The 23,175-nt window shown below is 42.4% G+C and overlaps 1 protein-coding gene across 2 annotated transcripts in view; it reads left to right on the top strand.

The window, feature by feature from the left end:
- The window catches only part of FYTTD1 (forty-two-three domain containing 1), a 37,461-nt gene extending 14,864 nt beyond the window's left edge, over positions 1-22,597 (top strand). Inside the window, exons 3-9 of one of the 2 annotated variants that reach the window (XM_004038281.5) lie at positions 5,546-5,694; positions 7,250-7,362; positions 10,196-10,292; positions 11,788-11,849; positions 14,747-14,821; positions 16,162-16,288; positions 20,122-22,597. In XM_004038281.5, the coding sequence (XP_004038329.4) occupies positions 5,546-5,694; positions 7,250-7,362; positions 10,196-10,292; positions 11,788-11,849; positions 14,747-14,821; positions 16,162-16,288; positions 20,122-20,220 (722 nt within the window). In that variant the 3' untranslated portion in view covers positions 20,221-22,597. The remainder of the gene's footprint in view (positions 1-5,545; positions 5,695-7,249; positions 7,363-10,195; positions 10,293-11,787; positions 11,850-14,746; positions 14,822-16,161; positions 16,289-20,121) is intronic. The other variant, XM_055382800.2, reaches the window with a different exon arrangement.
- Positions 22,598-23,175: the final 578 nt, after the last annotated feature.

Here is a 23,175-nt window from a genome sequence, read left to right as displayed (position 1 = left end):
CGATGGAATAATCTGTACAGCAAACCCCCGTGATACATGTTTACCTGTGTAACAAACCTGCACATCCTGCACGTGTACCCCAACCTTAAAATAAAAGTTAAAATTTGTTCTTTTTCATTTAAAAAGAGATGTTTACCCTATGTGTAATGAGTTTATTATTATTTTTTAAGTGAAATGGTTTTTAACTATCTTAATAGTTTTTATTTTGGCCGGGCGTGGTGGCTCACCCGTGTAATCCCAGCACTTTGGGAGCCCGAGGTGGGTGGATCACCTGAAGTCAGGAGTTTGAGACCAGCCTGGCCAACATGGCAAAACCCTATCTCTACTAAAAATACAACAGTTAGCCGGGCGTGGTGGCACATACCTGTAATCCCAGCTCCTCGGGAGCCTGAGGCAGGAGAATCGCTTGAACTGGGGAGGCGGAGGTTGCGGTGAGCCGAGATCGCGCCATTGCACTCCAGCCTGGGCGACAGAATGAGACTCTTGTCTCAAAAAAAAAAAAAAAAGTTTTTATTTTAATTGCAGTAAATATAACCCACAGACACAAAAACTTTGGAGTCCTCAATTGTTAAGCGTATGAAGAGGTTCGTGCTTGTAATCCCAGCACTTTGGGAGGTGAGAGCAAGAGGATTGCTTAAGCCAAGGACTTCAGGACCAGCGTGGGCAACATAGGGAGACCCCGTCTCTACAAAAAAAAAAGAGTGTAAAGAGGTACTGAGACTAAAAAGTTTGAGAATGCTGTTCTTACTAGAGGTAGAAGAGTTGGGAATATTTGTATGTTGCTTTGGAAAGGAGCCAATAATATGATTACATATACTCTAGGATGTGACATTTCCCAGAAAATCCCTCAAATCTTTATTTAGATGATAAGGCTCCTGAAATTATTGGGACAGATGATGTATGTGGAAAGAAATTCATGAATAGATTAGTCTTGGGATTCAAGAGAAAGATGAAAATCTCTTTCTCTAGTTTCAGCTGTTATCAACCTTAGTTGCACCTGTGGAGCTTTATGAAATAGATGCTCTGGCGGTACTTTATTTCTACTGAACCAGGACCTGTAGAGGTAGGGCTTGGGGGATTTTTTTTAAGCTCCATGGATGATTCCGATACCTAACTGGTATTAAACTACTGCTCTGGTGGAGCTGAAAATGTAAAAGCGTCTTCATAAAGGGTGGTGGTTGAAGTACATGGAGAATGTGGGTACTCTGGAACTCTGCAGAGAGGCTCAATGAATGAAAACTAAGAAAAGACTGTTGCATTGGATGATGTCTTCAGTACCCCTTCATAGTGCTTTTTAGAATATAAGACGGTTTACAGAGCATAAGAGGGAAGGGGAGATAATTGGGGCAGTATGTATACGTTTTTCTTACTTTATGTAATGTGACAATGAAAGGGTAAAGAATATAATCATTGCTAAAACAGATACAGCTAATGAAGTTTGTTCAAAGGTAGAAAGGTGGGAGAACGAATCATATAGGCCTGATTAGAAAGCAGAGAAGGAGGCGGGGCCAAGTGGCTCATGCCAGTAATCCCAGCACTTTGGGAGGCCGAGGCGGGCAGATTACGAGGTCAGGAGTTCAAGACCGGCCTGGCCAACATAGTGAAACCCCGTCTCTACTAAAAATGCAAAAAATTAGCTGTGCATGGTGGTGGGCGCCTGTAGTCCCAGCTACTCAGGAGGCTGAGGCAGGAGAATGGCGTGAACCCGGGAGGCGGAGCTTGCAGTGAGCCGAGATCGTGCCGCTACACTCCAGCCTGGGTGACAGAGCGAGAGTCCATCCCAAAAAAAAAAAAAAAAAAAAAACAGGAGGCAACACCTTGGATAAGAGAAAAAAAAAAAACAGCAGAAAGATTGATAAGTATGGGACCAATGTACTGTACTATCGATAGAAATAGAAAGCGCCAAGGGATAGAGTTCTATTCCATACTTTTTTTTTTTTTTTGGGGGGGGATGGAGTCTTGCCCTGTCACCCAGGCTGGAGTGTGGTAGTGCGATCTTGGCTCGTTGCAACCTCTGCCTTCCAGGTCAAGCGATTCTCATGCCTCAGCCTCCCCAGTAGCTGGGATTACAGGTGTGCACCACCACGCCTGGTGGCTAATTTTTATATTTTTAGTAGAGACGAGGTTTCACCATGTTGGTCAGGCTGGTCTCGAACTCGTGACCTCAAATGATCCACCCGCCTCAGCCTCACTAAATGCTGGAATTACAGGCGTGAGCCACGGTGCCCAACCTTATTTCATACTTAAGATCTTGTTTTAATCCATTTGATTCCTATTTATGAGAGTTTCTTGTCAGTCTTTCTCATCTAGTCCTGAAATTTTGGTATAATAATGGGTTCCTCCTCCTTTTAATCTTTTCTTTTTGCCCTACAAACTCACTTATTCTTTTGGAATATTTTCCAGTTTCTTCCTTTCTCAAGGAAGATCGTTAGCATCAGTCTTATCAGATTATCATACAAATTATAGTACTCAGCACAGTGCCTAGCACAGTGAAGGGTAGCTGTTACATTATTTAACACAAATAGCAAGTCATTGTATGTTGGAATTAATTTTAATGTACAGTTTTTCCCAATATGGTTTAATCTTCATCTAGTTGCAATTTTAGAAGGAAACCACACATAGGGCAGCAATAATTTGATTTAAAAACTAAAGACTTTAAGCCAGCTGTGGTGGCTCACGCCTGTAACCCCAGCACTTTGGGAAGTTGAGGCAGGCAGATCACCTGAGGTCAGGAGTTTGAGACCAGCCTGGCCAACATGGTGAAACCCTGTCTGTACTCAAAATACAAAAATAGGCCGGGCGCAGTGGCTCACACCTGTAATCCAAGCACTCTGGGAGGCTGAGGTGGGCGGATCACAAGGTCAGGAGATCAAGACTATCCTGGCTAACACAGTGAAACCCTGTCTCTACTAAAAATATAAAAAATTAGCCGGGCGTCGTATTGGGCACCTGTAGTACCAGCTACTTGGGAGACTGAGGCAGGAGAATGGCATGAACCCGGGAGGCGGAGGTTGCAGTGAGCCGAGATCACACCACTGCACTCCAGCCTGGGCAACAGAGCAAGACTCCGTCTCAAAAAAATATATATATGTATAACCGGGTGTGGTGGCAGGCACCTGTAATCCCAGCTACTCAGGAGGCTGAGGCAGGAGAATTCTTTGAACCCAGGAGGTGGAGGTTGCAGTGAGCTGAGATCATGCCATTGCACTCCAGCCTGGGCGACAGAGCGAGACTCTGTCTCAAAAACAACAACAACAACAAAAAAAAACAGTTTGCTTTACTGTTTAACCTAGCATTTCACCTTCTAGGAACTCACATCTTCAAAAAATAATCATGGGTGTGTTTAAAAATATATCTGTGGTTCTATTGTGATATTATTTATAATTAGAACTAACTGAAATGATTAGTATAAAGTTGGTTTGGATCAAGTATGGCATATTAAAAAGTAATGCGATAAAAGGATGTCAAAAACATGGGATAATATTTTTGCGATATAGGTGTGTGTTGTGTTTGAGACTGGTGTGTGTGTGTGTGTGTGTGTGTGTGTGTGTGTGTGTGTGTTTGAGACAGGGTCTTGCTCTGTCACCCCAGCCTGGAGTACAGTGTGATCTTGGCTCACTGTAACCTCTGCTTCCCAGGCTCAAGTGATCCTCCTGCCTCAGCCTCCCTATTACCTGGGACTACAGGTGCGCGCCACTGCACCCGGCTAATTTTTGTATTTTTTCTAGAGATGGGGTGTCGCCATGTTGCCCAGGCTGGTCTCGAACTCCTGGGCTCAAGCAATCCATCCTCAGTCTCCCAAAGTGCTGGGATTATAGGCATGAGCCACCATGCCCAGCCTGCAGTACAGGATTAGTGTAGGGCTACAAAATAGAATGTAGAGTTGTGTAGTTGCCGAAAGATTGACTCAGTTCACCTTCTACTATAAAATTGAGGCACTACTATAAAATTGAGAATTACTACAGATGATAGTCTTGAGTTGCTTAAACATAGTTAAAACCAAAAATGTTAACTTTTAAAATATATGTATACAAGTAAAAGAAAGACTAGAAAGACAGAATGTCAGTGGTCATCTCTAGGTGGTAGGCTGATGGGTGATGTTTATTTTCTTATTTGTACTTTATGTGTTTCTAGGAATTCTGCAGTGAACATGTCTATTTTTAATTTACCCTTTTTCTATTTTTTTTTTTCTCACAGGCAGCCCCTGAACCAGAATAGGTTCAGAGACACTCCCAATTTATTTTTTATTTATTTACTTTTTTTGAGACGGAGTCTCGCTCTTCGCCCAGGCTGCAGTGCAGTGGCACGATCTCGGCTCACTGCAAGCTCCGCCTCCCAGTTCACACCATTCTCCTGCCTCAGCCTCCCGAGTAGCTGTGACTACAGGCACCCGCCACCACGCCCAGCTAATTTTTTGTATTTTTAGTAGAGATGGGGTTTCACTGTGTTTGCCAGGATGGTCTTGATCTCCTGACCTTGTGATCCACCTGCCTTGGCCTTCCAGAGTGCTGGGATTACAGGTGTGAGCCACTGCACCTGGCTGCTATTTTTTTTTTTTTTAACTAGAAAAAAGTATTTACTTATTTATTTATATATTTATTTATTTTTTAATCTATTTATTTTTTGGAGACAGGGTCTCACTCTTTTGCAGCCTAGAACTCCTGGGCTCAAGCAATCCTCTCACCCCAGCCTCCTGAGTAGCTGGGACTACAGGCATGTGCTACTATAGCCCAACTAATTTTTAGAGGCGAGGCCTCACTATGTTGCCCAGGCTGGTCTTAAACTCCTGAGCTCAAGGGATCTTCTTCCCTCGGCCTCCCAAGTGCTGGGATTACAGGCGTGAGCCACTGTGCCCAGCCTAAAAAAAGTATTTAAATAGGTAAGATATGTAATGGAAAACCAAAGTTGGTAATGTCACATGCCACAGATTAAAATGTGTCTATTAGCACTCACTGGCAACTTTAGCAAAAGCAATTTGAATGGAGTAGGGTTGAAAATGAAGCCAGATTGCAGTGTGCTGTCATAAGTAAATTCGAGATGAGATAGTGATTCCACTCTAGATCAGCACTGTTCAATAAAGATTGAGCACATATGAATATATTTTACTTAGCCCAATATCTTTAAAATATTTCACTATATAATTTATATGAAATCATCAGTGAAATATTTTACCTTGAAATACCTCGATTCAGACTAGTGCTTAACTTCAAGTACTCAGTAGCCACATATGGTTAGTATCTACCATAATGCACAGGTAAAGACTCGACAGACTGTCCTGTTTGTTGAGAAACTAATGACAAAAGAGTATGGCCAGAGGCAGCATGTGAGAATCCTCTAGTTATTTATAGTCCGGTATAGCCACAGAACCCTTCCCAATGCAGCAGATTGCCTTTTTAAAATGAAGTATTTTATGTAATTTAAAAAACATAAATAATAACATAATAAATGTTCATAAGTTCCCCCTTCCTTGGGAAATAGAGTATCCTGTGACCGTCCCAATTGAATTGTTAAATTGACATTTTCTTCTCTTTTTGCCCTCCTGTAGGTTTTGGTAAGACTAGTCTGAATCGTAGAGGACGAGTAATGCCTGGAAAGAGACGTCCTAATGGAGTTATCACTGGCCTTGCAGCTAGGAAAACAACTGGAATTCGAAAAGGAATTAGTCCTATGAATCGTCCACCTCTAAGTGACAAGGTAGGACGATGGCTTAATCCTGGATTAGATATCCTTTTCCTTTATTTGTACTAACATTTCTGTGAATAAGCTGAAGAGAGAATTTTATTTGTTTTTATGTAGTACTTTGGGACTGATATAAAAAAATTTAATATCTAAATAAAAATCATTGCCATTCATAAAGAATACCTAAATTTCCACATTCTCAAATATAAGTAAGTTTTTTGTTTGTTTGTTTGTTTTTGTTTTTTATATATAGAGTCTTGCTCTGTTACCCAGGCTGGAGTGCAGTGATGTGATCTTGGCTCACTGCAATGTCCACCTCCCAGGTTCAAGCAGTTCTCCTGCCTCAGCCTCCCAAGTAGCTGGGATTACAGGTGTGTGCCACCACTCCCAGCTAATTTTCATGTTGGCCAGGCTGGTCTCGAACTCCTGACCTCAAGTGATCTGCCCACCTTGGCCTCCCAAAGTGCTGGTATTACAGGCGTGAGCCACCGTGCCTTGCCGAAAATTAAGAGTTTTTGTTCATTTGTTTGTTTTTGTTTTTTCAAGACAGAGTCTCGCTCTGTCGCCCAGGCTGGAGTGCAGTGGTGCAATCTTGGCTCACTGCAACCTCTGCCTCCTGGTTTCAAGCAATTCTTCTGTCTCAGCCTTCCTAGTAGCTGGGACTACAGGTGCGTGCCACCATGCCTGGCTAATTTTTGTATTTTTAGTAGAGATGGGGTTTCACCATGCTGGCCAGGCTGGTCTCGAACTCCTGACCTCATGATCCATCCGCCTCAGCCTCCCAAAGTGTGGGGATTAAAGGCGTAAGCCACGGTGCCTGGCCAGATTAAGACTTTTTAATGTGATTTAGTCAATGGATATTTATAAAGTACTTCTCATATACTTAATAGAAGAATCCAGATAAAGTATAAGATAAGGTGCATATTTGTCAAGAACTTTAGAGAAGTCTTTATGGACAATATGGATATCTGAATTAGGCTTTAATGATGGATTTAATTTATACATGTGGAGGAAGAAAAAGGATGTTTCATGTGCTTTTGTTTTTTATGATACTTTTCGCCTCTAACCACGTCTACTCCAGCGTCTTTGCTGTCATAACTTCCCCGCTTTTTCTTTTTTTTGGCATGCATTTGTTTTGGAACTTCGCTTTTTTAAATCTATTAGTATCAAAAATCATGTTTATAGAAATTATTCCCTGATTTATATCTATGACTCTCTGATTCTTCTCTTGAGTTCCAGAGCTGCAATTCCCCATCACCTGTGGGTCCCCTGAGCACCTCACGTATTTTAAATATCTCTAGCTCTCTGATTCTTCTCTTGAGTTCCAGAGCCATGATTCCCCATCACCTGTGGGTCCCCCGAGTACCTCACATATTTTAAATATAATGTGGGGTTTTCATCTTTTCAGTCATGTAGACTGTACAGTTTCAAGTTGTTTGTTTCTCCGTCTCCCTTATCTACACATTCAAGCAGTTGTCAATCCTTGTTCATTCTGCATCTGAAATGTTTATTGTAGTAGAGTACATAGAAAAATGCAATTTGATTAACATAGTTTCTTGCCTTCTGATAGAATATAGAACAATATTTTCCAGTGTTAAAAAGGAAGGCAAACCTTCTGAGACAAAATGAAGGGCAGAGGAAACCAGTAGCAGTTCTCAAGAGACCTAGCCAGCTAAGCAGAAAGTAAGTGCTCAAAAATAATAATGTGTTATTTTGCATTAAAAACACTTCCTGCATTAAGTGGTAGGAAGAATGGATTTGCAGTGATTTTTTTAGTTATCTGGTCATTTTCAAGACAGATATTTGGGATGTCTATCTGAACATCCACATGGATGTATCCAGTAATAGCTTGTTTATTAGATGAATTCTTACTGATGAATTTAACCGATATAAGCTTTTTAAAAAGCATCACTCTGCTTCTTTACCTCTTTGACATATGGAATAAAATTGCAAAAGCTGATCACTTTAGTAGAACTCTCTTTTTTTTCTCCCTGTTTTTTGAGACAGGGCTTCTCGATCTGTTGCTGAGGCTGGAGTGCAGTGGCGCCATCACTGCTCCCTGGAGCCTTGGCCTGCCCTGGGCTCAAGCGATCCTCCCACATCAGCCTCCTGAGTAGCTGGGACCGCAGATACATGCCACCATGCCCTGCTAATTTTTTTTTTTTTAATAGAGACAGGGTCTCACCATGTTGTCCAGGCTGGTCTCAATTCCTGGCCTCAAGTGATCCTCCCACCTCAGCCTCCTAAAGTGCTGGGATTTACGGGCATGCGCCCCTGTGCCCAGCCCTAGTAGAACTCTTAACATCTCAGTGGGAATTATTCAAAATTGACAATTCTGAAATCTCAATTTGTTACTCAGTCTGGATGGCTCTTACTAGAACACTGAATCACAATGTATGTTATTTGTGGAAAAATCCAACTAGAAAGGGAGAATTCTTCATGAACACTTGTTAAACTGAAATTATTTTTATACTAAATTGAATAATAAAAACCAAAAATTATGGCCTGTGAGCTGGGTGCAGTGGCATGTGCCTGTGGTCCCAGCTACTTACGAGGCTGAGGCAGGAGGATCACATGAGCCCAGGATTCAGGGCTAATCTGGGCAACATAGTGAGACCCCCATCTCTGAAAAAGAAAGAAAAGAAAAATTGTGATCTGTTGTTATGGCATTCTGTTCTCTATAAGGACAAAGTAGATGAAGTTGATGAGGTGTGAAGTTTCCTTATTCAGTTTCAAGTATTATTTATTTATCTTTCGTGGAAGATAAGTCAGCAAAAAAAACCTGGAATGAGGTTTTTAAAAAATGCAGTGGCTGGGCACAGTGGCTCATGCCTGTATTCCCAGCACTTTGGGGGGCTAAAGCAGGCGGATCACCTGAGGTCAGGAGTTACGTGGCAAAACCCCATCTCTACTGAAGATGCGAAAATAAGCCCGATGTGGTGACCGGCGCATGCCAGCAATCCCAGCACTTTAGGAGGCCGCTGCGTGTGGATCACCTGAGGCCAGGAGTTCGAGACCAGCCTGGCAAACATGGTGAAACCGCATCTCTACTAAAAATACAAAAATTAGCTGGACGTGGTGGTGCATGCCTGTAGTTCCAGCTATCTGGGAGGCTGAGGCAGGAGAATCGCTTAAACCTGGGAGGCGGAGGTTGCAGTGAGTCAAGATGGTGCCATTGCACTCCAGCCTGGGTGACAGTGAGACTCTGTCTGAAAAAAATAAAAATAAAAAAACAAAAAATGGAATGGCTGGAATTGCAGTTTTAACCATCATCTTTTGGGAATCACTTGATAATACCTTTTGTGAAAGGGGACCTTCTCAAATAAGAACCCATCATTTACATGAGACTTACATGTTAATTGGGTTAGCTAGGGCAATTTTGAACTTGAATCTCTGAAAGATTGGAGGTAAGACTAGGGAATCTGTTAAACACTTGTTTATATAGTGTTTCATATTTATCAATACATCAGTTGAAGACATGGAATGTTAGAGGATTGAATATTTCATAGATAAATATGAAATTTTAATTTTTCATACTTCACTGACTTCCTATAGAAAACAAAAGAAATTAGGTGCCGCAAACCACCATGGCACATGTATAGCTACGTAAGAAACTTGCACGTTCAGCACGTGTCTCAGAACTTAAAATTAAAAAAAGAATTGGTGACAGTCATAATTAAGAGCATTGTTCTGTGCATGAAAGAACAAGAAATAGAAGAGTATAAGTTTTTCTGTGGTTTGTATATTTTTTGAGATGAAGTCTGTCGCTGGGCTGGAGTGCAGTGGCGTGATCTCGGCCCACAGCAACCTCTGCTTCCCTGATTCAAGCAATTCTCATGCTTCAGCCTCCTGAGTAGCTGGGACTACAGGCGTGTGCCACCAAGGCTGGCTAATTTTTGTGTTTTTAGTAGAGACGGGGTTTCACCATGTTACCCAGGCTGGTCTCAAACTCCTGACCTCAAGTGATCCACTCACCTCAACCTCCCAAAGTGCTGGGATTACAGGTGTGAGCCATAATGCCTGGCCTCTATGGTTTATGTTAATACATAACGGTTTCTGAGTGAGGAAGGAAGAGAAAGCTGGAGGAGGAGATGCTATTTTTCAAACCTTGCTCTTTATTTTTGGTCTTCAGTTTATTTTAGGTCTTCAGTTTGGCCTATGTGTGGTTTTTCTTTGTACTAATCCTGTAAATTGTAAAGTTATGTTTTCACCAAATATAGGAAATAGCACTAAAAATGTGATTATTAATGTCTTCAGAAGATATATGGGATATTAGAGGATTGAATATTTGGAAGATAAAGTGGTTTGAAATTAACAGGTGGTTATGTGATATGCTTCGGAGGGAGGTATTTGTTAATCAAATCTCAGTAGCTTCATGTTAATAAGGAAATAATTCAGAGTTGTTTCTTGCACCTCATGTTTGCAGCCTATGAATTTAACTATTTTTGCTTATTTTTCCTCAAGATGTTTGAAAGTAGTTAAATGGCTTAGCATGGCCTATGTGTTTTTGTTGCAGAAATAACATTCCAGCTAATTTTACCAGGAGTGGAAATAAATTAAATCATCAGAAAGATACTCGTCAGGCAACTTTTCTTTTCAGAAGAGGCCTGAAGGTATTTAAAAACTTTGGCAGTGTTTTTGTTTGTTTGTTTGTTTTTTCCCAAAGAGGATTCTGAGCAGCCACCTTTAGTAAGCCTCAGTCATAGGCAGCATTGGGTTCAGGATGTGAGGCACGTGGTAGTAGATTAGTTCTTTCTGTTGTATGTTTTTTATTTCCCATCTTTTCTTACCCTCAATAGCAATGTCTTATAAGAATTTAACTCGTTATTTGGGAATAAACCTGTATTTGCCACTCGTTCTCGTGTAGGAATTCCAACAGGGAACTGTTGCCAGAATAGCGTGGGCACCTCCGCTGCACTCACGCACACGCCCCACTGGGTTAGGAAGTTCTAGAATAGCGCGGGCCCCTCCGCTGCACTCACGCACAGGCCCCACTGGGTTAGGAAGTTCTAGAATAGCGCGGGCCCCTCCGCTGCACTCACGCACACGCCCCACTGGGTTAGGAAGTTCTGGAATAGCACGGGCCCCTCCGCTGCACTCACGCACACGCCCCACTGGGTTAGGAAGTTCTAGAATAGCACGGGCCCCTCTGCTGCACTCACGCACACGCCCCACTGGGTTAGGAAGTTCTGGAATAGCACGGACCCCTCCGCTGCACTCACGCACACGCCCCACTGGGTTAGGAAGTTCTAGAATAGCGCGGGCCCCTCCGCTGCACTCACGCACACGCCCCACTGGGTTAGGAAGTTCTAGAATAGCGCGGGCCCCTCCGCTGCACTCACGCACACGCCCCACTGGGTTAGGAAGTTCTAGAATAGCGCGGGCCTCTCCGCTGCACTCACGCACACGCCCCACTGGGTTAGGAAGTTCTAGAATAGCGCGGGCCACTCCGCTGCACTCACGCACACGCCCCACTGGGTTAGGAAGTTCTAGAATAGCGTGGGCACCTCCGCTGCACTGACGCACATGCCCCACTGGGTTAGGAAGTTCTAGAATAGCGCGGGCCCCTCCGCTGCACTCACGCACAGGCCCCACTGGGTTAGGAAGTTCTAGAATAGCGCGGGCCTCTCCGCTGCAGTCACGCACACGCCCCACTGGGTTAGGAAGTTCTAGAATAGCGCGGGCCACTCCGCTGCACTCACGCACACGCCCCACTGGGTTAGGAAGTTCTAGAATAGCGTGGGCACCTCCGCTGCACTCACGCACATGCCCCACTGGGTTAGGAAGTTCTAGAATAGCGCGGGCCCCTCCGCTGCACTCACGCACAGGCACACGCCCCACTGGGTTAGGAAGTTCTAGAATAGCGTGGGCCCCTCTGCTGCACTCACGCACGCGCCCCACTGGGTTAGGAAGTTCTAGAATAGCGCGGGCCCCTCCGCTGCATTCATGCACACGCCCCACTGGGTTAGGAAGTTGTAGAATAGCGCGGACCCCTCCGCTGCACTCATGCACACGTCCTACTGGGTTAGGAAGTTCCAGAGCAGGATCGCTCTTTGGATTCAAATCCTCTGCTTTCTGTGGTACCTACTGCTTTTTTTTCCCCTTCAGGTTCAGGCCCAGTTGAATACAGAACAACTGCTAGACGATGTAGTAGCAAAGAGAACTCGTCAGTAAGTTTCCATTTGTTTTTGAAGATGTTATTTCAAAACTCCCAGAATACTAACTACCCAAATTATCATGTACCTCAGTCCAGAAGAAATTAATTGAAACCCAAAATAAAATTCAGTCTGAAAGCTGGGCGTAGTGGTGCTACACACCTGTAATCCCAGCTAGTTGGGAGACTGAAGCAAGAGAACTGATGGAGCCCAAGAGTTCAAGGCTGTGAAGTGCCATAATCTCACCTGTGTATCGCCACTGCACACCAGCCTGAGCAGCATAGCTCGATGCCACTGCACACGAGCCTGAGCAGCATAGCTCGATCGCCAGTGCGCACCAGCCTGAGCAGCATAGCTCGATGACCAGTGCACACCAGCCTGAGCAGCATAGCTCGATCGCCAGTGCACAACAGCCTGAGCAGCATAGCTCGATGACCAGTGCACACCATCCTGAGCAGCATAGCTCGATGACCAGTGCACACCAGCCTGAGCAGCATAGCTCGATGACCAGTGCACACCAGCCTGAGCAGCATAGCTCGATGACCAGTGCACACCAGCCTGAGCAGCATAGCTCGATCGCCAGTGCACACCATCCTGAGCAGCATAGCTCGATGCCAGTGCGCACCAGCCTGAGCAGCATAGCTCGATCGCCAGTGCACACCAGCCTGAGCAGCGTAGCTCAATGACCAGTGCACACCAGCCTGAGCAGCATAGCTCGATGACCAGTGCACACCAGCCTGAGCAGCATAGCTCGATCGCCAGTGCACACCATCCTGAGCAGCATAGCTCAATGACCAGTGCACACCAGCCTGAGCAGCATAGCTCGATCGCCAGTGCACACCAGCCTGAGCAGCATAGCTCGGGCTATGGAGACTGTCTCCAAAAAAATTTTTAAACATTGAGGCTAAAATAAATAAATCTTGTTTTGTCCTTTGTTAATTTTCCCCAAAAACCTTTTGAGTTTTCATGTGTCGATATTGTAACAGTTTTAGTGCCACGTAGATTACTTCTTTTTTATTATTTTTATTTTTTATTGGCTATTCCATTTTAATGAAACAGCTTTTTCTTTTTCTTTTTTTTTGCTATAACTGCTTTCATACAAATGAACCTATTTAGGGAATGAATAGAATAAAATTCAGTAGAGCTTTTAGAAAATTTGTACAACTTTAAAAACAGTAGTTTTCCTTTTCACAGTCTTTTTTTCTTAGCCCTATAAAAAATCTTTTGAAAATCTATTTTATCCTGTTATAATCACACCTCCTAAGTGTGAGTTGTAACATACTAATTCCATCAGTGTGATTAGGTTTTGAGATTAAACTATTTAAAATTATGACTACTTTTTGGAAAACAAAATATATACACTTGGCCCTCTGTGTCTCAGGGGAATTGTTTCCAGGCCCATGGATGAGATTAAAATCCTCAGATACTCAAGTCCCTTTCAATCGGCCCTCCATATCCGTGGATTGTCTCCGTGTCTCAGGGGAATTGGTTCCAGGCCCACTGAAGAGATTAAAATCCTCAGATACTCAAGTCCCTTACAATCGACCCTCCATATCCGTGGATTGTTTTCATTCTGCGGTTGCAACTGATTGAATACATGGACGTAGAACCTGTGGGTACAGAGAGCTGGCTGTAAAACATGGTCAGGGTCCAGATATGGTGCCAACTGTGGGGCATGATTTTTAGCAATTGGAGTGTTAGGAAACTGTGAAACTGATACAGGTGGTATTCTTTAGCACAGGGGTCATGACATTAGAAACCATGGGGAAAGAAAGAATAATTGTAGCCTTTTTGCTTCTGCAATGAACAATATTTACATAATCGTGATCATATAAATGTTATTTGTTTTGGACTTTGAGAATCAACCTGTTAGACAAAGCACAAAATAGTTAATTTGAGAACAGAATATAATGTAAATGTCCGATTTTGACTAATGTGAATATAAAGGAAGAGCTGACAGAAAGTGAGAGGTACAAACAAAGGAGCAGAGGTGGAGGGAAGGAATAGAGGCACTATTATCCTTTCACATAAAGCTGGGGGTGGGGTCAAGAGATTCTACTGAAAGAAACAGAGATTTAAGTATTTTCAGTTACAAAGGCCTGGAAATAGTGATACAGCCATCAAAGTGTTTCATGGTGGGTAAGGAAACGAGGATAGTTTGACGAACTAAATCTTTATTCATCATAGCAATTTTTTTTTTTTTTTTGAGATGGAGTCTCGCTCTGTTGCCCAGGCTGGAGTGCAGTGGCGCAATCTCAGTTCACTGCAGCCTCCCCCTCCCGGGTTCAAGCAGTTCTCTGCCTCAGCCTCCTGAGTAGCTGGGATTACAGATACCCACCACCACACCCCACGCCCGGCTTAAATTTGTATTTTGGTTTTTTTTTTTTTTTTTGGTAGAGATGGGGTTTCACTATCTTAGCCAGGCTGGTCTTAAACTCCTGACCTCATGATCCACCTGCCTCTGCCTCCCAAAGTGCTGGGATTACAGGTGTGAGCCACCGTGCCCGGCTGCAGCAAGGTTTTTTTTTTACTATGTAAGCATCTTGTTTAGTGAATTGGAAGTAACCAGTAAGCAGTAAAAACATGTTAAAAGTGCTGCCTCTGGAGAGTAGGAATAGAAAGCAGGAGAATAGTGGGGTGAGGGACTGTTGCTTTTTATTAGAAGTTCTTTTGTACTATTTGATTTTTTTTAATTTGTATATATTTATTACACTGAAAAATATTTAATAAATTCAGATGCCCAGTTCCGCACCCAAGATGTTGATTCATTATATCATGGTGGGGTTTAGGTACTTATTTCTTACAAGCTAAGAGAAAGTAATGGCTACTTTTAATGTTCATTTTTATTTTGAGTATACATAGGGTTTATCCACTTACATTTAATGAATTTTTTTGATTTTTTTTGAAACTAGATGGCGGACTTCCACCACAAATGGAGGGATTTTGACTGTATCTATTGACAATCCTGGAGCAGTGCAATGCCCAGTGTAAGTTGTTTCTTTCTTTTTGCAAAAATTATAACCTCTCATTACATGAGATCATAAGAAAGTATTGGACTTCTGCTCAGAGAATGATGTCCAAGTTAGGATGAACCAGGAAGAAAGTAATACCTGTGATACAATATGGAAACAGTATATGGTATAAAGTAAAGTAAGAGCTTTCTTGATTCCTGATTCTGCAGCCCTAAATGACCACGTTTGGACAGTGTTTTTTATGTTTTAAAAATTATGTGTATGTATACTCTATGTACCCTTTTTTTGGAGGCAAGGTCTGGCTCTGTTACCCAGGCTGGAGTGCAGTGCCATGATCATGGCTTATTGCAGTCTTGACCTCCCAAGCTCAAGCGATCCTCCTGCCTCAGCCTCCCGAGTCCTGAGGAGTTGCAACGACAGTTGCCCACCACCATGTCTGGCTTTTTTGTTTGTTTGTTTGTGCCCAGACTGGTCTTGAACTCCTAGACTCAAGCAGTCCTCTTGCCTTGGCCTCCCAAAATGCTAAGGTTACAGGCGTGAGCCACTGCACCTGACCCAATATGTATATTTTTGTGTACAATAATAAACGAGATGATGGTATACATGCTGCTTCTCCCAATCCCTGTAATATTTTCGATGTCTTTATTTTTCAGACCATACAGACCTACGTTCTCTTTAAATTTATTGCTTTATAGACTTTGTCAATTTATGGAGCTTATGTTCTATTCAACCATCTCTTGATTTTTTTAAGAGATAACGTCTCACTCTGATGCCCAGGCTGGAGTGCAGTGGTGCCACCATAGCCTGCTGCCTCGAACTCCTGGGCTCCAATAATTCTCCTGCCTCAGCCTCCTGAGTAGCTGGGAACATAGGCATGCACCACCACACCCAGCTAATTTTTATTTTTTTGTACAGATGGGGTCTTGCTGTGTTCCTTAGGCTGGTCTCTAACCCCTGGCCTCAAGCGATCCTCCTGCCTTGGCCTCCCAAAGTACCGGGATTATAGGCCCGAGCCACAGTGCCTAGCCCTCCAGCCATCTTAATGATTGAAATGAAAAGAATGTAGGATGGGTACCTAGGACTTTAGAGGTTGCTTTATTTTAATGGAAGATCAAGAGTTAGGAATCACCAAACATTCCAACTTGTTGAAAAGTTTGTAGTTCTATTTGAAGAGATATTCTCTGAACAATTATATATTTTAGTCTAGAGTAGCCAGTGACACTTTTTTTTTGAGAACACAAATAAAATGGCCCTAATACATTTGAACATGTGTACAAGATGTCTTAAGTACCAAGTGAATTTATTTTTCTTTTTCATTGTTAAGCTGCTCTGATATTTTAATATTTTTCTAATAGAACTCAGAAACCACGATTAACTCGTACTGCTGTACCTTCATTTTTAACAAAGCGGGAGCAAAGTGACGTCAAGAAAGTTCCTAAAGGTGTTCCCCTACAGTTTGACATAAACAGTGTCGGAAAACAGGTAAAAAAACGTTTTCTGTATTTTCTTGGGTCATTTGCTGAGAATATTTTAATTAACAAAGTATTTATTATAATAGTGAATTATAAACAAGATATCCTAACTGCCCCCTGAAACCTAGGGAACCGCTAATCGGCTTTTGTCTGCCATTTGCCTATTTTGACATTTCATATAAATTAGCTCATACGGTGTATATTTGTGACTGAATTCTTTCACTTAGCATAATGTTTTGAAGGTTCATCTATATTGTATGTGTGTTTAATTTTGTTTTCCTGCTGAACAGTGTTCATCATATGTATATACCACATGTTATTTATTCCTTCATTACTGGATGGGTATTTGGGGTGTTTTCAGTCCTCGGATATTAGGAATAATACTGCTCTGAGCATTTGTGCAGAAGTTTTTGTGTGAGCATCTGTTTTCATTTCTCCCTGGTAAATACCTAGGAGTAGAATTGCTAGGTTTATGGTAACTGTGTATCTAACCTTTTGAGGAACTGCTGGACTGTTTTTTTCCTAGAAGAGTCTGTGCTACAGCTTTATATTCCCACCAGCATCTATGAGAGTTCTGAATTTCTCTACATCCTCACCAACACTCACTATTATCTGCTGTTCGACTATAGCCATCTAGCAAGATTACAGGATACAAGGTTAATAACAAAATTGTCAAAACCAACCAGGTGCGGTGGCTCACGCCTGTAATCCCAGCACTTTGGGAGGCCGAGGTGGGCAGATCACCTGAAGTCAGGAGTTCGAGACCAGCCTGGCCAACGTGGTGAAATCCTGTCTCTACTAAAAATACAAAAATTAGCCTGGTGTGGTGGCTCACGCCTGTAATCCCAGCTACTAAGGAGGCTGAGGCAGGAGAATTGCTTGAACCCAGGAGGCAGAGTTGGCAGGGAGCTGAGATCATGCCACTCACTCCAACCTGGGCAACAGAGCAATACTACATCTCAAAAAAAAAAGGTCAAAACCACATTGACAATTTTGTATTAACCATATTAAGCTTGTATCCTGTAATCTTGCTAAATTCACTTACTTTTGTATTGACTTTGTGGATTCCTTAGGACTTTTTTTTTTTTTTTTTTTTTTTATGAAACGGTCTCACTCTGTCACCAGGACTGGAATGCAGTGGCATAATCATAGCTCACTGTAGCTTTGACCTCCCAGGCTCAAACGATCCTTCCTCCCACCTCAGCCTCCTGGGTAGCTGGGGGTACAGGCACACACCACCACACCCAGGGATACAGGCACACACACCACCACACCTGGGGATACAGGCACACACACCACACCTGGGGATACAGGCACACACCACCACACTTAGGGATGCAGGCACACACACCACACCTGGAGATACAGGCACACACCACCACACCTGGGGATACAGGCACACACCACCACACTTGGGGATGCAGGCACACACCATAACTGGGGATGCAGGCACACACACCACACCTGGAGATACAGGCACACACCACCACACCTGGGGATACAGGCACACACCACCACACCTGTGGATATAGGCACACACCACCACACCTGGGGATGCAGGCACACACATCACACCTGGGGATACAGGCACACATATCACCACACCTGGGGATATAGGCACACACACCACCACACCTGGGGATATAGGCACACACACCACCACACCTGGGGATACAGGCACACACCCACACCTGGGGATACAGGCACACACATCATACCTGGGGATACAGGCACACACCACCACACCTCAGGATACAGGCACACACCACCACACCTGGGGATATAGGCACACACCACCACATCTGGGGATGCAGGCACACACATCACACCTGGGGATACAGGCACACATACCACCACACCTGGGGATATAGGCACACACCCACACCTGGGGATACAGGCACACACATCACACCTGGGGATACAGGCACACACACCACCACACCTGGGGATACAGGCACACACCCACACCTGGGGATACAGGCACACACATCACACCTGGGGATACAGGCACACACACCACCACACCTGGGGATACAGGCACACACCCACACCTGGGGATACAGGCACACACATCACACCTGGGGATACAGGCACACACACCACCACACCTGGGGATACAGGCACACACACCACCACACCTGGGGATATAGGCACACACACCACCACACCTGGGGATACAGGCACACACACCACACCTGGGGATACAGGCACACACACCACACCTGGGGATACAGGCACACACACCATACTTGGCTAATTTTTGTATTTTTTGTAGAGACAGGGTTTCAGATAGGGTTTCGCTACATTGCCCAGGCTGGTCTTGAACTCCTAAGCTCAAGCCACCGCCTGCCTTCTGTGGCTGGCCAGCTTAGGATTTTCTGTGTAAACAATCATTTCATTCTCCTAATTCCTTTCCAATCTTTAAACCTTTTCTTTTTCTTGCTTTGTTACAAAGGCTAGGACCTCCAGTCCAATGTTGAGTAGAAGTGGTAAGATGTATACTTGTATGCATGCCTTGTTCCAAAGCCTGAAGAGAAAGCATTAAATATGTCACCATTTAGTATGATATTAGGCATAGATTTTTTTTTTTTTTGAGATGGAGTCTTGCTCTGTAGCCCAGGCTGGAGTGCAGTGGCGTGATCTTGGCTGACTGCAACCTCTGCCTCCTGGGTTCAAGCAATTCTCCTGCCTTAGCCTCCTGAGTAGCTGGGATTACAGGCATGTGCCACCACACCCGGCTAATTTTACTGTATTTTTAGTAGAGACAGGGTTTCACCATATTGGCCAGGCTGGTCTCGAACTCTTGAACTTTTGATCCGCCTGCCTCGGCCTCCCAAAGTGCTGGGATTACAGGCGTGAGCCACCATGCCTGGCCCAGTTTATTTTTTTTATTTTTTATTTTTATAGATTCTCTTTGTCAGATTGAGGAAGCTCCCTTCTATTCCTGATATGCTGAGAATTTTTATCAAGAATGGGTATTCAATTTTGTCAAATGCTTTTTTGGTATTCCTTGAAATAATGTGAAATTGAAGATACAAAGGATGGATAGAAATTTGACCAAGTTGGCCTGGTGCAGTGGCTCACGCCTGTAATCCCAGCACTTTGGGAGGCCGACACAGGTGGATCACTTGGGGTCAGGAGTTTGAGACCAGCCTGGTCAACATGGAAAAACCCTGTCTCCCCTAAAAATAAAAAAATTAGCCGGGTGTGGTGGCACGTGCCTGTAATGCCAGCTACTCGGGAGGCTGAGGTGGGAGAATTGCTTCAACCCAGGAGGCGGAAGTTGCAATGAGCTCAGATTGTGCCACTGCACTCCAGCCTGGATGACAGCCAGATTGTCTCAATAAAAAAAAAAAAGAAGAAAAATTTGACCAAATTTGTTTTGCTTATTTTTATTTTGTTGCTATTATTGTTTTCCAGAAATGGTATAGTTTGTAGATGCTGTTGTTAATTAAAAAAAAAAACATTTTCATTTGAATTTGATTTGAATTTCTGTGTTGAACTCACCGTAATTCAAGAAAATTTGCTATAAAATATTTACAGGTCTGAAGAGTTCTTACTTTTATCAGTGACATCATGAGTTGGTGGCAGTGTTTACAGAGCCTGAAAATAATTCAGATAGGGGCTTTGGGTGTATGACTTCTAGGCATTATAGCATATGTGTGTTTTATATAGTATATAATGTAGGCTTTATATGAGGTCATATATGTAAATATTTAAGAAATTTTAGCTGTCATTACTTGTAATTAATCATAAGATCACATTATTGTTCCAGAGCAAATATGGCTTTCAGTAAAGTTGTTAATTGTTGATTTGTTGTTTTTGTTTTTTTCTTTTCTCCAGACAGGGATGACGTTGAATGAGCGGTTTGGGATCCTGAAGGAACAAAGAGCCACTCTCACATACAACAAAGGGGGAAGCCGCTTTGTCACCGTGGGATAGGTCCCATGTCAAAGGAACTTTTGAGTGATGACTCTGAGAAGTTGAATTGCTTGAAGAGTTCATCATGGAAATTCAAGAAACTTTACTTCAAAATATTCACAAGGCTAAATAACTCTTATTTTTATTTTTGAAGGTTTTTTTAAAAAAAAAAAGTATAAAATAATGCCCTGAAAGAATAATAGGGATTATACCTATCTGTTCTTAAAGATTTCATGGTTGGCTCAGACAGAACAATCATCTTTTTGACTTCTTTGGTTCCTCATGCAGCAGAAGGAAGACAGAAAGATAGAAATTGATTATTTTTATGATAGTGGTATTCAGGATCTCATCACCTTTGCCCGTGTTTTAGACTTTGTCATGGTAAATCCTGGTCTTCATAAACATGAGTAGGTCCCTTGGTTGCTGTCACTTGCCCTTTAATAGTGTTGATGTAGTCAGTGCCGTTGCCTTTTCTTCATTAGAGACACAGAACAATGTATTAGAATTTCCAGCTGTGGGTTTGAAGATTTAGGGGGACATCCAGAACGTGCTTCCTCTTTCAGACGGTGTAAAGTCCCCTGGAATTACACAGCTTTAGTGCTGAGCTTTTAACAGGAAATGTGGCCCTAGGTATTAGTCTTAGTTTAAAATGTTGGTGTTTAGAGACTGTAAATGCATATTCACAAAGTTATCTGATAGGGCCTTGGAGGAGAAGGTCCAGTTTTAAAAAATGACAGTTTGTGTTTAATAAATGAAGGCATGAGAGGAAGTAAGTAGCAAGTTGAAGGACAGGTAGTTGAGATGAAACACTTCAAAACCCTGGTTATAGGTGTACTGTTTGGATGTAGCATAGTCTTGAGTCTAGCGTCCACAAAGAATTATTCAAATAATATTTAGAAGAATTATAACTATTACATTGAATGGAGTCCCTTGGATATTTTGATTGTAAAATTAATAGCCATAAAGTCCTAGACTTCTTATTTGAAGTTAAAATTTCTTATTTGAAAAGTTGAAATTTATGAGCTTTGAAGATTGCTAAATTAAATAATTTATAGCTCCAAAAACAAAAATATACTTGTATATGTCACAGAGAGAAAAAATGCAAAATTTATAATAGAGTTACATTAACCTTGTTGTTTACCTTTCACTGATTTCTTATATGGTATAAATTAAAGTTCAGGCATTTATGGGGAGAAAAGGCCCTCCCCACCGACCCGCCACCTGCCACCTCTGACGGAGTGGGAGAAGTTAGTCTGTGCCAAGATAGTACTGAGTCCTCAGATGTTGTATACTGTAAATTACGGTATAATGCCAAATGCAGCAAAATCTTCTAGCTGTACGTTACAAGTTTGGTCATTTTGAAGCTTGACATTTTAGTTTGCCATTATGTTAAAAACATCTAAATAGGTGTTAGTTTCTCAGGAGTAGATTGTTAGTGTTGACTTTTCCTGTAAAGCAGACATCGTTCTTGGCCTGCCCTGCGTTGTATACTAGATTTCATTGTTGTCTCTCATGCTTCTTGAGTTGCTTCATGGTTTATGCTCGCCATGGAAAGCTATCAGTAACAGTTTCATGCTTATACCAAAGAATTAAATCTGATCTTTAATATCTGATATTTTCCTGGTACTTGTACTGATAAGGGATTATTGGAAGTCAGTCACAGAATTTGGAAATAAATTCTAGTCTCTCCTTAGCTATTTGATGCTTTTCATATAGGCCAAGAACTCATTGCAAAACATTTTTGCAAGGATGAATGCCTGTATTTGGTCTAGGAACAGTACATTTTAGTCTGATTTAGAATTACTGGTAGCTTATTTTAAAGCAAGGAAAAGCAGCTGAGCTCAAGTTTGCTGTCTTTAGAATGGTTTGTGAAAATATGGTATAAAGGTGTTTTCATTTTCCTGTTGTTACCTATATTGTATAGAGCTATTCATGCCATTTTTTGGGAAAACCTTAAAAATTGCCCCAAATACTGACATTGAGTGCATTAAATAACAAATTATCTTTGGTATATTAAACTTTTATTCTTCATGCATCTGTAATTTAAGTATAATGTTTTGCCTTTGGTACAACTAAATTAAAACTCTTGGTGGTCACATATTGTATATAAACAAAACAATATGCTTTGTTGAAGGAAAATTTTCTTTATTGGAATGTGGTTGTAATCCTTGTTCAGTTCTTAAGTTTCAGTTTTTTTAAAAAACAGGATGCAACTTAAACTTTTCTTTGCATCAAGGTATATGCAAAACATTGGTGCCGTGCATCACCAAATGAAAGTTTGTATTTAATGAGGAGGTGCTTTACACTGTACTTTTTGGTGTTTTTTGGAAAAGTTACATTTAGATCTATTCTGAAGCTGTTCATTTTTAACAAATAAAATGTTACAGGTTTCACATGATTTATTCTCAGCTCTAAAGATTGAGTTGTGGTTTTTAGATTGTTCTATGTTACGAAGAACTTTATAGTGGTTATCTATATTTGTAGTTTTTAGGGTGTAAAACCTTATCTACTAGCAAAATTGGTAAATCACTGTAGACTCTTCTATTAGCATCCCTCTCTCTTTTGATGATTTCATTTGTAGCTCCAACAAATGAATCTAAAAAGAAGAATCCAGGCTGGGCACGGTGGCTCACGCCTGTAATCCCAGAACTTTGGGAGGCCAAGGTGGGCGGATCACGAGGTCAGGAGCAAGACCAGCCTGGCTAACATAGGGAGACTCTATCTTTACTAAAAATACAGACATTAGCTGGTGTGGTGACATGCGCCTGTGGTCCCAGCTACGGGAGGCTGAGGCGGGAGAATTGCTTGAACCTAGGAAGCAGAGATTGCAGTGAGCCAAGACCACGCCATTGCACTCCAGCCTGGGTGACAGAGTGACACTCTGTCTTAAAAAAAAAAAAAAGAATCCAGTATACTTAGCAATGCAGAATATTGGGTTAGATGAGCCTTTAGAGACTAATCCAGTTTAACCCCTCC

Source organism: Gorilla gorilla, chromosome 2 (genome assembly GCF_029281585.2).
Source record: "Gorilla gorilla gorilla isolate KB3781 chromosome 2, NHGRI_mGorGor1-v2.1_pri, whole genome shotgun sequence".
NCBI lineage: Eukaryota > Metazoa > Chordata > Mammalia > Primates > Hominidae > Gorilla > Gorilla gorilla.
The sequence above is the reverse complement of the archived record's forward strand: the minus strand, read 5'-3'. Positions and strand labels throughout refer to the sequence as shown.